This window comes from Littorina saxatilis, unplaced genomic scaffold (genome assembly GCF_037325665.1).
Source record: "Littorina saxatilis isolate snail1 unplaced genomic scaffold, US_GU_Lsax_2.0 scaffold_1757, whole genome shotgun sequence".
Taxonomy (NCBI): Eukaryota; Metazoa; Mollusca; class Gastropoda; order Littorinimorpha; family Littorinidae; genus Littorina; species Littorina saxatilis.
In genome coordinates, this window is record NW_027126784.1 from 751 (window position 1) to 16400 (window position 15650).

The window sequence follows — 15650 nt, forward strand, 5'->3', positions numbered from 1 at the left end:
CACAGTGCCTTCAACATAGCAGCTGTCTACCGTTGACGTTGTAGCTTGAATAAATCTAAAACACATTACAGTGCAGAGACACACATATACAGTGGAATCCCCATTTTAAGACCTCAAAAAATCTGAAAAAATCAGGTCTTAAAAAGGATGGAGTCTTAAAATGGGGGAAGATTTACAGAGGTTATGAAGAGGAAAGCTGAGAAAACAGGGTCCTAAATTGGGGGGGCGGGGGGGGGGGGGGGGGGGGGGGTCTTAAAAGGGGGGTTCCACTGTATACACTTTTGAATGCATTTTTTTATGGCCATCCCTTTATGTGCTTTGGTGACACTGTTTTCACTTATTTCAGCCCAGAGGAAGTACAGAAAGAGGCAACAGAGGTGAGCTTCGAAGAGATGTTTTTTGGAGAACTGAAGCAAGAGGACCCTCAGGAAGAAGAAGAGCAGGAAGGCTTCATTGGGAGAGGAATCCACCTGGTACATGAGCTGGAATGCGAAAAGGTGGCAAGCTCTCCCATGGCCCTTTGCTCCGTTGAGCAGGTCAAGCAGTTGGCCCTGACCTCCATCACCACCTGCATAGCTGACAGTGACAAGTGTGGCAAACCAGTCACACTTGAGCACAGTTTTGTGGGCTCTGCTTTGTACGTCAAATGGGTAAGACTGGATCACAAGATATATAATTCACAATAAATAGACCCTTTTTAGTTGACAGCACTGAGTAGTAAGAGAATCAGCGTCTGAACAGCTGAATTTTGATTGATTAAGGATACAAAAGAATGCACTAAGTTAGCCATTATTTGTGACAGTCATGGTCATGTCCATAAAAAACAAACTCATGAAAACTCTCTGGTTCCAATGAAAATCTTACGATCCTGTTTTTTTCTGACAGGTATGCGATAGTGGTCATGTGAGCAACACCTGGTGCTCCCAGCCCATTCTCAACAGGCGCCTTCACAGCGGGGACTTCCGTTTGGCAATGGCAATAGTGACATCGGGCAACAATTTTGGCAAAATCGAAATGCTGGGGAAGCACCTGAACTTGAAGATGCTCTCAAGGACGTCCTTCTTCCAGATTCAGGGCCATTACATTGTTCCAACGATCGATGATTTCTGGAAGGATCACCAGACCAGGGTCCTGGACTCAATTAGAAACAAGGAGATAGTTGTTTTGGGTAATTCATTGATTTGATCTGTGTGTGATTTTTTTCTTTGGAAGCTACTTGCATTCTTGCAAAATGGCAGAAAGAATAATGGCCAGTGTTGTCACGCATGAAAATGTAATGTGATTCCAAACCCACCCTTCTTCCCTTGACAATTTTTTTTATCCTGTCTGAAAGAGTGAAAGTCCAAGCCAGCCGCAATGCATTGATGACCAGGCCGTTACCACTCCTTGAAAAATAGTTGCATGCAAGTAAGTTTCTTGGTCTTTTGCAGGAGATGGCCGCAATGACTCGCCTGGGTACTGTGCCCAGTACTGCACATACACTTTGATGGACAGTGAAACCAAAAAAATCCTGACCATCAAAACTGTCGACAAGAGGGAGACGGACGGAAAGTCGCCACGAATGGAGACAGAGGGCTTCCGCAGGGCAATGAGTGACCTCCTGCAGAAGGGCATCAATGTGAAGGAGGTGGTCACAGATGCACACACAGGCATTGGAGCTGTGATGAGTGAGTATGCAATAATGGCAAAAGCTTTAAAAAGAGTTTTGTTGTTGGGTTTTTTAACATCTGTCAGGTTATCAGAAGAAAACATTTTTTTGACAAGTAATGGTTTTTATTTTTTAAAGTACACATACATTGTTGTGTGAGCTTACATTTGCACTAAATTAGTTCAGTTCCAAGTGTTGTTATACAATTAAAACACAAAGTAACGACACTGTTGCTTATATTTCAGGGGGCACATATCCTGCTTTGAGTCATTCGCACGACATCTGGCATGCTGCGAAGAACCTGAGCAAGAAACTAACAAAGGTATATTGTCATATGGTGACAAGGTTTCTTTCTTTACTTTACTTTCTTTATTTGGTGTTTAACGTCGTTTTCAACCATTCAAGGTTATATCGCGACGGGGGTGACAAGGTTGATTTAAATCGTTTTGTTTATGGCAAGTAATAAGCTGATAATTTAGTGTTTATTCATGAAAGCTTTTCACATTTTACCTGACGGACAACATAAGTGAGTGATGCTGCGTCAAAACTGTTCTAATTGAGGAGAATTTAGATTATGTCATACGATCCAAATCGGACTTATAAAAGAAGCGTCTATAACTGTTTCATGTCCTAGTGTTTCTGTTAGAATAGAAGTAAGTAACAGACACAATGGGACCCCTTTTAAGACCTTCAACAATCTGAGAAAATTGTGTCTTAAAGTTAAAATGTTGGTGAATTTACAGAGGTTATGAACAGACATTCTGGAAAAGTAAGGTCTTAACAGGGGAGGTCTAAAATTGGGAGGTCAAAAGGGTGTTTCATGATCATTATTTCCTTGAATGAAGGCAAGTGCAACCTTCCCATATACTGCAAAGACCTTAGCAGCTTTACCTGAGACAAATGACCCAGTGGGTAATAACAAAGAGATTCCAAAAATCAAACCAAGCAAGATGGAAGCATTATTATAACTTATATGACAGTGTTAAATGCAATAATCTCACCTTCAGTGTTCTATCTTCCAACAACATGGAAAAGACACCATGTTGGTAAACTTTATTTTGCATTGGAAGGGCAGTAATACTGAGATGGTTATTGTTGTAAAATTGAATAGATTAGGAAAGGTATGTAAAGTAGCTGTATGCATAATGCACAATTTGCTTCTGTATTTTAGCTTGGAAGCCTAAGGAAACATGCTGCTCTACAGAAGTGGACGAAAGACATCGTGAATCATTTTTGGTTCACCTGCCGAACAGCTACAGACCACAGGCAGTTTGTGGTATGTTTTTTTTAATGCTATGCATGTACTTTAAATGTTAAAAAGTTGACCTCCATGGCCAACAAACAGCTGTCACCCCATGCACTTAATTATATAATTGCCATATAAAATGTGCTGACTTTTGGGGGTAAATTTCAGATAAGGAAACAAGGAAGATATATGAAATCCGTTCGTGTAACACAAGACATAGAAAAACTAATTGCTCTGGATACAAACTGAGGGGGGTTGTTGTCAATATGTAACTAAACCACATATTTCAGCCTTCAGTTTATCGATTATGTAAGTCCTAGTAGCAAGGTTGTTTGAGTATGTATCTTTTTTTTTAAACTTGTGTACAGGAGCTCCTTCGCGGTGTTTTGCACCACATCACAGGAGACCATGAGTGGGCCCTTGGATGCTGCCAGCATGGTGAGCTGTCTGACAGTGACAGAAACAAACCTTGGCTGGACGCCAGAGAGGACAGCGATACCATCAAGGAACTGGCCAACATTCTCCTGCACCCTCGCCTTCTTAGTAAAGTGAAACACTACTTGAACTTCCGGTGAGTATGATGAAATGTGGGTTGCTTCCCTTGATCGTGCGCACCGCTGGGTTGCGACGTGTGACAATAATCTATATTTTCCAAGTTTATCGTGATTTTTCCAAGTCTGAAAGTTGCTGAGATGGCGTGCGAGGGTACCAGCTGCGTGAAAATGTGTCTTGTCTGCTGTTTGCTGCTATTATCGTTGTTGTTCGGTCATTTGAGTGGGGTGAGTGCCTGTGTTCTCACGCCCCGAACCGGCTTGCTTCAGTACAACATGGCGGCTCTCCTTGAACTTCGTGGTTCGCCACTCGTTACAAAACCGCCTACACTGGCCCTGCCATCGGAGATGAAGCCAAGAAAACGTGGAAAGAGAGGTGGAGTACGGCTAAGGAACAAGAAGAGAAAATGTAAGCCTGTATTGCCAACTATCATCACTGGCAATGTACAATCACTCGTCAACAAAGCAGACGAATTCTCTGCCACTGTAAAGTACATGGATGTCTTCCACACCTGCAGCATAATGTGTTTTTCAGAAACATGGCTGAAGAGCACCATTAGTGACGACCATGTAGCAGCCGACGGTTTCAGTCTCTACAGAGGAGACAGGTCTAACGAATCGGGCAAAAAGAAAGGGGGCGGTGTCTGCGTCTACATCAACAAGCAGTGGTGCAACCCAAACAACACAACAGTCAAGTACACACAGTGCACTCCCGACGCTGAAATTATTACAGTGAGTGCACGGCCGTACTACTTGCCCAGAGAATTTACCAAAGTAATGGTTTCTGTCGTGTACGTTCCACCTTCTGCAAATGCTGCCGCTGCTGCTGACATCATCACCAGTCATGTGCACAACCTCGAAACAAGTGCTCCTGATGCGCTTAATATCATCACAGGAGACTTCAATCACTGTGATTTGAAGAAGTCACTTGGTCCCAAGTTTGAACAACACATTACCTGTACTACACACGGTGATCGCACGCTAGATTTGCTTTACTCGAATGTGCGTGGTGCTTACAACTGCCGCAAGTTGCTCCCCTTAGGCAAATCCGATCACTGTCTAGTGCATTTGATCCCGAAGTACATGCCTCTAGTGCAAAGAGTACCACCAGTTAAGAAGTCAGTGTGTGTGTGGTCTGATGACGCGACTGATGCTCTGAGGGGGGCTTTGGATTGTACTGACTGGAGTGTGTTCACTGAAACGTCTGCTGATATTGATGAACTCACCGATGTTGTAACGGATTATATTTCGTTTTGTGAGGAAGTGGCCATCCCAAAAAAGACTGTGAAGGTGTACGCGAACAATAAACCATGGATTACTAAGGACGTCAAGGCTGTCATAAATGAGAAGAAAATGAACTTTCAGGACAAAGAAAAACGAAAGAACATACAGAAGAAGCTGAATACTGTGATACAGGAAGGGAAGAGACAATATAAAGAGAAAATAGAAGAAAATTTCAAGGACAACAATATGAAGAGGGTGTGGGAGGGTATGAAGATGATGAGTGGGTACACGGGTAAGAAGGGTAGTGGCAAGGGTGGCTCTGTTCCAAGTGACTATGATGTGAACGATCTCAATGCGTTTTACAAACGGTTTGACAGGCATGATTTCAGCCAGACCAGGACTGAACTGACCGATCGACTCGTGAACACTCCTATGAATGAGCAGGGCGAAATCATGTCTGTGACTGAGGAGGATGTTGTGAAACAGCTCAAGAAGTCTAATGCTAAGAAGGCAGCAGGCCCGGATGGTATTACACCAAAAGTCCTACATTTTTGTGCAGAGCAGCTTTGCTCAATTCTCACTGTGATTTTCAACATGTCTCTGTCACAGTCAAAAATCCCATCCTTTTGGAAAACATCTTGCATCGTCCCAGTTCCAAAGAAAACCCCGGTCAAAGTGATGAACGACCTGCGACCTGTAGCATTGACTTCTGCTGTCATGAAGGTTCTTGAGCGACTAGTATTAGTGAAGCTTCAGGTGCTTACCGCGGAGTTTATGGATCCGTGGCAGTTTGCCTATAGAAAGGGTAGAAGTGTTGAGGATGCCGTTTTACATGTGTTGCACAGTATCTATTCTCATCTGGATAAACCTGGAGCATGTGTTAGACTGATGTTTTTTGACTTTTCTAGCGCGTTCAATACGATACAGCCTCACCTTCTTGCTGAAAAGCTACTGAAGATGAAAATTAGCGTTCCAACTGTATTGTGGGTCACAGACTATCTGACCAACCGACCCCAGTTTGTTAGGGCTGGTACAGTACCATCTAATGGCCCGAACACAAACACCGGTGCTCCGCAGACCGCGCTATCTAGTGTACTGAATACCAACACAGGAGCTCCGCAGGGAACAGTATTGTCACCTTTTCTGTTCTCCCTGTATACTGCTGACTGCAGGAGTTCTCACGGGTCGTGCTTCATCGACAAATTTGCTGACGATACTGGACTTACAGGACAGATTACTGACGACAATGACACACACTACAGACAAGAAGTTAGCAGCTTTGTGGACTGGTGCGACGAGAATTACCTGGACTTGAACACAGGAAAAACTAAAGAAATGATTTTTGACACTAGAAGAAAAAAGGTAGCACACAAGCCTATCGTGATAGCTGGTGTTGAAGTCGAACAGGTTGAAAGCTATCGCTACCTAGGTGTAGTGATCGACAACAAGCTGTCTTGGCATGCCAACACTGACCAAATCTTGAAGAAAGCGCACACGCGCATGTACTGTCTAAGGAAGCTTAGATCGTTCTCTGTTCGTAATGACATCCTGCAAATGTTCTATCTGTCCACTGTTGGTAGCGTGTTGACATATGCATGTGTGTGCTGGGGGGGTAATCTTAGTAAACAGGATAGTGACAGGCTAGAAAAGCTAGTCAAGAAGGCTGGATCTGTTGTAGGCAGGAAGCAAGAGACCATTGAATCAGTTTGCCAGAGACGACTGACTGACCGACTGACCTCAATTTTGGCTGACGAGACACACCCACTGAAACCTGAATTTGACTCTCGACGCATTGACAGGAGTGGTAGACTGAGGGCTATGGTTGCTAGAACGTCACGTTTCTGCAATTCTTTTGTTCCCAGAGCTATCCATGCTTTCAACCAATCACATGTTAGAGGCCTCTATCATGTTTCTCTGTCATAATTATTACTGTACTCTGTTGCTGGGTTATCTGTAATGTATGTATTTTTAGTAACTGTATTACCGTAGCCCAAATGTGCGGTGTTCTAGTCGACATGTGGTGCTTTGTAAACCTTGTGTGTGCGTGGATGTGGAGGTGGACTCTTGGACGTCTTTTTGTTATTGGAATTATGGTTTTTGTTAATTTGTATTGCTGTTGCTGTTGTTGTGTGAGTGAGTTGTGAGTTGGCAGACTTGACTTGACGGATGACTGTTTGCGTTAGTGAGACTGTGTTTAGTATGCATTCTTATTCTTTTGATTGGAAATGAGTATTGTTACAACATAATTTCCATATGGATTAATAAATTTGAGTTGAGTTGAGTTGAGTTGAGTTGTTTTCGTTTAAGGTGGGATCTTTTTATTACATTTAGTCTAGTTTGGACAAAATATTTTTCATGTAGACGATTTTTGGATAACCAGAATTTGGCTATTGACTGGGAATCGAGAAGAGGGTGATAGTATTTGCATTAACATGTGGTTTGTCCGTGTGTAAAGATCGAGAAGAGGGTGATAGTATTTGCATTAACATGTGGTTTGTCCGTGTGTAAAGAATAAACCTGGGCTATCAAGTTATTAAAAACAGCATCAGAACACAGATAAAGTGAGCATAGCATGTTCAGTTTGGTATGGTAACAATACTGATAGCAGTAGTATGAACTTAGACCCATGATATCTGACATCTGTGCATTATGACAACACAGGAGCACAGCTGACCTGGAGGTGTTTCACCAGCACATACTCATGTATTGTGCCAAGAGGTATGCTTACACGCCTCCAGTGTACAGGATCAGGAATGTCCTTGCTGCTCTGGACCACAACTTCCATTTGGGGAGGAGTGTGAAAACAAAACCAGGTGGACAAATCCAGTAAGATATATATTAAAATGGTGTTGTTTTGTCATTATTTTGCTGTTTTTATGTTGTTTCAATTGTTTGTTTCTTGTTACGGGTTATTGTGTTCTTGGTTACTTCAGCACACATACCAACATACACTGTCCACATCAATAGACACAAACAAGCTGATGGTATCCCTTTTTATTCCCTTTTTTCTGCATGAAAAGAAATCATAGAAATTGCAATCACATTACATTTGTTCATAACATAAAACATCAAATTATGAAGAGAAAACTATTCAAAACAGTGAGAGAAAAAAGACACATCAATTATGTTTCCAGGTACATTTCACACAGGGTAGGCAACTATGTGAGCAATAGTGTGGAACGTGGGTTAGAACTATTATGTAAACTGCAGCTTTAAACCAAAAGTATCTTTTATACAAATTCTCTATACTCCTTTTTTTGTTCTTCAAAGTACTAACACGAGACTTTAGTGGGGGTTGCTAAGACTGAGAACTGTGTTACAAAAAACTAAAAAGGTATGTTGCCATAACGTTGTTATTGAGAAAAAATATATGTTACAATCACGAATATATTGACCCAGCGTGTAAAGTGATTGTTGTGTAAGGCTTGCTTTGGTCAATATATCCTCACATTTTTTTTATTGGTAGGTACCACCGTTGCTTCAATAAAAAAAGTGGACGGTGGACTGTGTTCCCTGTGAAAGAGGAAAAAGACTACAGCTACCTAAAAGACCTGACCCTCCAGGCTCTTCTCAAACGCATGCAGGACAGACGCGGAATGAAGAGGAGCAGAGACCTGGAGGATGCTGATCCCCACCGCATTGCCCGAACCATCATGGGTCAGGCTCCGCCCCCAACTGCTCAGCCGGCAGCTGAGCAGGTGTCCAGATTTTCTGGCACACCAGCTTTTTCTTCAAACTAGACTTGCAACCCTCTTAGCTAACCAGTTTTTAGAAAGTTCTGACCAAACATTATTAATACCTCAGAGCTGAAAGAACAAAACAGAATTTGTATTCTTCCAATTGTTTACAGCATGTGTTTGGTGAAAAATAAATATCTGCTGCAATCCACTCATTACTTCTTTGTTTACCCGACTTTCCCATTTTTGGAAGGCTTTATCCCAGGTCATTTTGCCTGTGTAATCTTAGATTCAGGATCTTTAAAATTGACCTCAGATATTTTTGTTAGGCTATATATTCCAAGGTGTTAAAACCCTTACAGAATGGACACCATAACTTAATCCACAACGTGTACCATAATTATAGCATAAAAAACCTAAAAAAAACAGATTTTCTTGCATTCAGCCGAATAGAAAATGAGTGTTTGGTTAGTTTTTTTTATTTAAACAAAAAGACATCATAAGATCAGAACATAATTATAATCAGTGTAATCAACATGTATAATTTCTATACCACAGTGATTTAAGGTAGTGCTAGAAACAAAAAATCAGTCCACAAAAACTTATGTCGTAATGAATATAATACAACGCTAACAATCTCTAAATCAACTTGTTGGACGACCAACAGTCATTTCGTACACCAAATAACCCAGTACTGTCGTTTCCCCAACTAAAATGTTTGTACTTGTAGTTTCTTGAGACAACATGATTTTGCCAACATCATCTTGCTCTCTGTAATATTAATTGTTCCATCTTTCATGCTCTATAATTCTTTTAGATAATGCCAACTCTACAAACAACGGGTTAAAACAAGCGCCAAGTATCATGTTTTTGTGGCGTACGGAACGCGTTTGAAAGTGGAAGCAAAAATGTATCCGGGTAATAGGTTAGCTCTGTCAAGGGAATAATGGGAAGGTGATGGCTGGTTAGAGATATTGTGGGTATTTTCCAAGCTTGTATACACAATCATTGCTCTTTTGCCCGCCAAAGCAGCTTTTGAATGGGCAAAACAGGGTGTTCATAAGTTGCACTTGAACACAAAATGCAGAAAAACAAACACGTTTCGGTTTCGCATCCGTTGATAATGCCATACTATTTGAGTTTTCTCTTATTTTGTTGTTGTTGCTGATCAATATTCAATTTCATTTGTTGTGGGTGCGGCACAGAGCTGTGTGATACTGTGTTTGGCAGAGGACGGCTCAAAAAAGATGTTCTGTAGGGCAGACAGATCTTGATGATTTTTGAGTCACTTGAGAAAAAGTGACTCTATGTAATCGGTCAGTGTTAGTCTGTCCGGCCGGCCGGCCGGCCGTCCGTAGACACCACCTTAACGTTGGACTTTTCTCGGAAACTATCAAAGCGATCGGGCTCATATTTTGTTTAGTCGTGACCTCCAATGACCTCTACACTTTAACGATGGTTTCGTTGACCTTTTTCAAGGTCACAGGTCAGCGTCAAAGGAAAAATTAGACATTTTATATATTTGACAAAGTTCATCGGATGTGATTGAAACTTTGTAGGATTATTCTTTACATCAAAGTATTTACATCTGTAGCCTCTTACGAACGTTATCAGAAAAACAAGGGAGATAACTAGCCTTTTCTGTTCGGCAACACACAACTTAACGTTGGGCTTTTCTCGGAAACTATAAAAGTGACCGGGCTCAAATTTTATGTGAACGTGACTCATTGTGTTGTGAATAGCAATTTCTTCCTGTCCATCTGATGCCTCATATAATATTCAGAACTGCGAAAGTGACTCGATCGAGCGTTTGCTCTTCTTGTTGACATAAATATTTACGGTACGAAGAATTTTGGTCCCCGTTAAACAATTAGCGGTCCATTGGAAAGGCATAGTAATTACTCACTAGTATCTTCTGCAATTTTAACCCCAGGTTTCTTGGCCTTGTAGACTTTTTGTAAATCTGACTTTTTGTACTTTGAAGAAAGTATCTACAGCATTTGATTTGAGCACCATTAAAAAAAATTACAAACGAAGTGTTTGCAACAAAAAAGTAATTTTTAGATTAGGTGACTCAAATAAAAAAAATTACAAGTACACGTACACAATTATGTGACAAATTTAACCATAATTTCAAGATAAAAGTTTTCTTTTTTTTTCTTCTCAAAAATACCCTTCAGCCCCCATTTTTGGCCTTGTACTGTTCACTGCCACAGACAGATACAAGGAAAAGATGACATATTTGACATGTTATAAATACTGGATGGCTTTAACCATGTTTAATCGCCAAAACGGTCTGGTTTAAATCCGGTGTATTGGCCCCATGCATCTGGAAATTTATCCCTGATCTTCCAAACGCAACACGATGGTATAACACGTCTCTGTCCCGCACCAAGCCTCCCATGGACCCACAATATAAACTGGCGATATGCTGCATGCCTATTGGCTCTGTTGTTGTCGTCTGCCTCGTCATCTGCCCGTATCATGTCCTGGCGATACTTTCTGGCCAGGCTCAGGACAGCTTCATCCAGAATAAGGACCTCAAAATCCTGTTATAGAAAGAAATATGCATTTGTTGTTGTACATAGAAACCGTGGTTTCACATCTGCCATATACTTTTCCTTTCTTCTTTTCATATTGAAAAGTATGTGTGGTATGTAATCTCACTGATGGTTTTAACTTTTTTCAGTAAAGAAATTGAGTTTATGTATGTGTTTTATATGTTCTGCATACAGGATTGTTAGAATTTCCATGTGTTTGCTCTCTAAACACATATATATTAAAACCATTTAAAGTTGCTTTTTTTGTTTTCTCCTTCCTTTTCCTCACAAGTGTCTGTTTCTGGATGAATGTTTATGCAGGGGGCATTGTATATTTCAAGCTTGGGAAAAAAGAGGAAACCAAAATTAGATTGAGAGAAAACATAGTATTATCTATCTGAAGGCTTGTCACATTTTGAGTATACTGGAGACTCACTCCATTTTAAGACCCTGTTTTCTCCGATATTGTTTTCATAACTTCTGTAAATTTACAACAATTTTAAGAGTAAGACTCCCTCCTTTTTAAGATCTGAATTTCTTAGAGTTTGTGAGGTCTGAAAATGTGGGTTCCACTGTACCTGCATCAAATGGATAGTATGGAAAGTGCTACAAACACAAACATACAACTGACTTACGGCCAAGAGTGTGAGGCATGTTGCCTTACGGCAACATACTTCTTCAATCGTTTTTCGCATTATGCGGCACTTGCCACAGATGCACCAGTCAGGCACTCCATCTCCAGCAGGTGGGGGGTGACCATGGTCTGGTCTGTCCGGGGCTGGCTCCAGAACGTCGAAGACCAAGCTGGGGTACTTCTCCAGCATGGTCACAAACAGCTCTCGCAGACGCTGCTCGCTAACAGTTTCAATCATTGTCTGCAACAGTAAATAAGAGAGAAGACAAATGTCATATCATATTTACAATCTCCATGGGTCGGGCTGAAAAAAAGTAACACAACACTAACACTTCAGTAAACACCATGTTCCAAATCACATAAGAAACAAAAGAAGTTTGCACTCACTCTCATTCTAGAACGTCTGTCACGAATGACAGTAAGCGCACTTGTAACGGCCAACTGTCCCCTGGAACCGCGTCGAATTCTCTGCCTTCCTCTGCCACCTCTTTGTCTTCCACTTCCATCAGGTTGTCTCCCTCTTCCACCATCACTTGCTTCTCTTGTAGTTGTAACTGTTAGTGTCGCTCCTTCTCCCCCTGGGCCGAATAGTTCGTCCCCTCCCTCTCGTTGGAGGTGTTCCCCTCGCTGGAGGGGTTCCTGACAGCGACACATCACTGAGGGGGTACACCCGTGTTGGTGAGCCACTACTGGCTGTAGAGACATCCGCATCAACCTGAAATTGATTTCTTATTATATAATTATCAAATACTACTGAACTCAAACTAACACTTCATGTGTACACACACAGAACACACACACAGAACACACACACAAAATAATTTCGGATGGGAAAATCCTGTTCACAATGACATTTATAAAACAGCAGAGCAAACGCCCTTGAGCAAACCAACCGCAACTGTGGTAAGTGACTTGCTAACGAATTTACAGTGAGGATGATTTTAATATACTGAACACCTAGTGACCTACCCCTCGGCGAAATCTCAAACAAAACAAGAGGCGAAGCCTTCAAGGCTCACGTAAGAAATAGACAAACAGTAACACAAACTCAATCACTCCGTCACACATACACACCCACACACACAGTAAGCTTAGGTGACACTGTGCAAGAAAGAGAGACACTAGATCTAGATCTGTCTGTCTGCATGTAGCCTACTTACAGGGACACGACTGCCAAATAGTCTCGGCCCGCTCAAAATAACAATGACCGAGACCACACACACCACGCGAGAGAGAAAGACTACAGGGAGGCATGCCGTCATGATGCATTAATTGACGTCAAACACTTTTGACCGTGACGTAATCTTATGCGAGCTTTATCCATAGTCTTGGATAACCACTCACACATAGACTCGGAAATGTTAAAGTTTCTACCACAGACATACACACGCACAAACACACACACACGCACACACACACGCACAAACGCACAGACAGACAAAGTTACGATCGCATAGGCTACACTTCGTGAGCCAAAAACCACTGGGACATGAGCTATGACTCGCTTTCAGACCTGAAGAAATGCGATCTAACGCCCACCTATATTTCTGTAACCACAGAACCGAAAGTGAAACTAAAAGGGTGGTGTAGTGGTATCCGGAGTAACCGTTACACCCCCCCCCCCCCTCTTCACTTAAAACGTCCAAACATATAAATATGTATGCACTTGAAATCAATCTTATTATTTTGATGTATAGAAACGTCTGGCTTATAAATGAGGTTGATCCAGGACATCATCATGATCGACATGTATCACAAGTCTTGTGAGCAGATTTTTGCCGCATGAAAGAACAAAAGTATACACACTCACCTCTGTGCCCGTAGACTCCGACATATTGTTGTTCACGTCCACAACAAAAACAAAACTAGACGTCTTCCGTGATCACGGTTTCGTCGAAGCCAAAATATGACAAGACTCAAAAGAAACAGACCGTGTTATTGTCAACACTGAAAGGCTGGCGTCTTGTCGGAACCGGAAACGGCACAGAGCATGCGCACAGAACAAACTGGTATCTTCCGATGTCACAGAGTACAAATAAACATAATGATTTCTTGTCTGGTTTACTTGTTCTAAATGGCCATTAAATGTGATTCATTGGCTCTGAATGCGGCATTAGAGGTAGTTGTAGGCTATAGCTAGTGTGTTTCATCAGGCTAAAACTGTTTTTATCGTGAGAAGATTTGAATCGTTCTGTAAACCATTTTCGGCATACTGGGGCTTTAACGATAGTAATATCAATTTGGCGCACCATACCACCCCGCTTCACCACACCTCACGTCACTTCACTGCTAGTAGTACTCCTTTTCGCTATCTTCCCAGCCATGTAGTGGTACCCCCCCCCCCCCCCCCCCCTAGATACCTTACCCCAACTGATTTTTTTTGGTTTTTAAAGCGTCGTGTCACAGGCCAAAGGCATCACAGCTAGTCTGGTTAAGCCCCTTTTATAACTTTTTACCAACATTTTAACAAGTTTGTTTACCAAGCACCAAGAGCATTTTTACAGGTGGTCTCATCCTCATTGTCCATTCACTTCACTGTCTTCGGACTTGATTTCGTACAGCGAGGCAGTCCCCGGCCCCTATAATCTCCCTTGTTTTAACACTTCATCCCTCATCCTCCATCTTTTTTTAAAAAAAATTATATTTTTTTTATATTTGTTTTTTTGTTTTTGTTTGTTGTTGTGACAATGTGCACTTTTAGTGCCTTTACAGCAAGTGCATTAACGAACTTTCTGCGCCTTTGCAGACGACACAAACTTTTGCTCTACACCGCTTGGTTACATCGGAGCGGCGGCCATCTTTATTTGCATAAAATCTATTTTTAGATTGCTTGGGTTGACTGCTATTTTATGCAATCTAAGGCTTTATATTACTTTTAGATGTTAATAATGCATGGATATAGATATTATGTTGCTGTATGTTCGTGCTTAAGTACTTTTTAAGGCCCTGTTGTTCCTTAAATTGCTTTAATGTTCGATCAGCTCCGACCCAAACGTCCCAGCTATCTGAATTTTAGCGCCCAGTAGGTGACGTCTGGAATTTCCCTATTATCTCCATAATTGTAACTTTTCCATAAATCTAACTTAGTGCACTTCATTTCTTATTTCCTTAAGATACTTTTTGAGTTAAAGTGCATTAATAAATGTTTGGATCAAGCAAATCAAAGTTTTCCCCTCAGTTCGACCGGTGTCTCTCCGCGTGACGTCACACGCGTCATTTTAGTATCTGTGTTTCTTTATCAAGTTTAACGTCACATAACTCGTCATAAGTTCCATTTTACCACAAGTATGATACATGTATGGAAAGTTCAGGAGTTCATTTTGTAATAGAGTGAATTGCATTTGGTGCAGGAAGTGATAGAGTTGAGCAATCTTTATTTTGCTGGGTTTTGATCGTTAATCGGTCATTCATTCTGGCTAATTAATCATAATTACCTTTTGATCTGGACTTCTGAAGTTATATCTTGTAACATGATTTAAAAGTATTTTTCACACTGGTTCTGTAGCAACAAACCGATTTCTAATGTGTGCGTTCTTTGAAAAGTTATCAGCTGTCAAAGTTTCTAAACAAACACAAATTTGGCTAGCATACGGTTACAGACAGCCGTTCTGGGAATATTCGAGTGCGGCTTTCTGTGCAGTCGGCGCAGGCAGTATAAATAGCCTTCTGACCCAGCATAGGTATTCAGTTCGTGTCTCGACTTCGCTGACCGCTGACCACTCGTTGCGATAGACATAGCCTTGCTTCAGAGTATCGTGATAGCTCCAGGAAAAAGAGGCATTTTGCCCAGTCAGATTATGTAGTGAAAAGACTTTTCTCCACATGTAGCCTGTGCAATTTGTGTTGAACCTGTGTTGATGTCGGCAAAGGGTTGAATTCACTGTAAGTAAACAATGATTTTCTTGTTTTGTTTTCTATGCCATTTATTGTGACTTGATCATGATTGTATTACTGCTATGTTTTGTTGATGACTGAACTGATGGAGTATTTGTCTTTCACTGATAGCTGAGGTTACGTCAGGATGTCTAGACATTACGTCATAGTCTGTCAGATCAAACTGTAGACTAAACGATGTTTCGTAGCGACTGTATGGTCTATTGAGCAGTTAGCTTTGGATGCCAAGCTTTCAG

General features: G+C 41.4%; 1 protein-coding gene and 1 long non-coding RNA gene across 3 annotated transcripts; one reads left to right on the top strand and one right to left on the bottom strand.

The window, feature by feature from the left end:
- The first annotated feature begins 285 nt into the window (after positions 1-285).
- LOC138955275 (uncharacterized) lies at positions 286-7514 on the top strand. The gene is made up of 7 exons (XM_070326909.1): positions 286-650; positions 886-1168; positions 1431-1667; positions 1894-1970; positions 2820-2924; positions 3263-3465; positions 7331-7514. Exons 1-7 carry the CDS (start codon positions 312-314, stop codon positions 7497-7499), a joined length of 1413 nt encoding a protein of 470 aa, XP_070183010.1. The 5' UTR covers positions 286-311; the 3' UTR covers positions 7500-7514.
- Positions 7515-11019: 3505 nt separating this feature from the next.
- Positions 11020-13851, bottom strand: LOC138955276 (uncharacterized). 2 transcript variants are annotated; one of them, XR_011452170.1, is made up of 3 exons: positions 13331-13851; positions 11908-12235; positions 11020-11761 (listed from the first exon to the last, which is right to left on the bottom strand). It is a non-coding gene; the product is annotated as an uncharacterized lncRNA (long non-coding RNA). The 2 variants fall into 2 exon arrangements; XR_011452169.1 differs by lacking the exon at positions 13331-13851 and having other exon boundaries at positions 11908-12660.
- Between the last annotated feature and the right edge of the window lie 1799 nt (positions 13852-15650).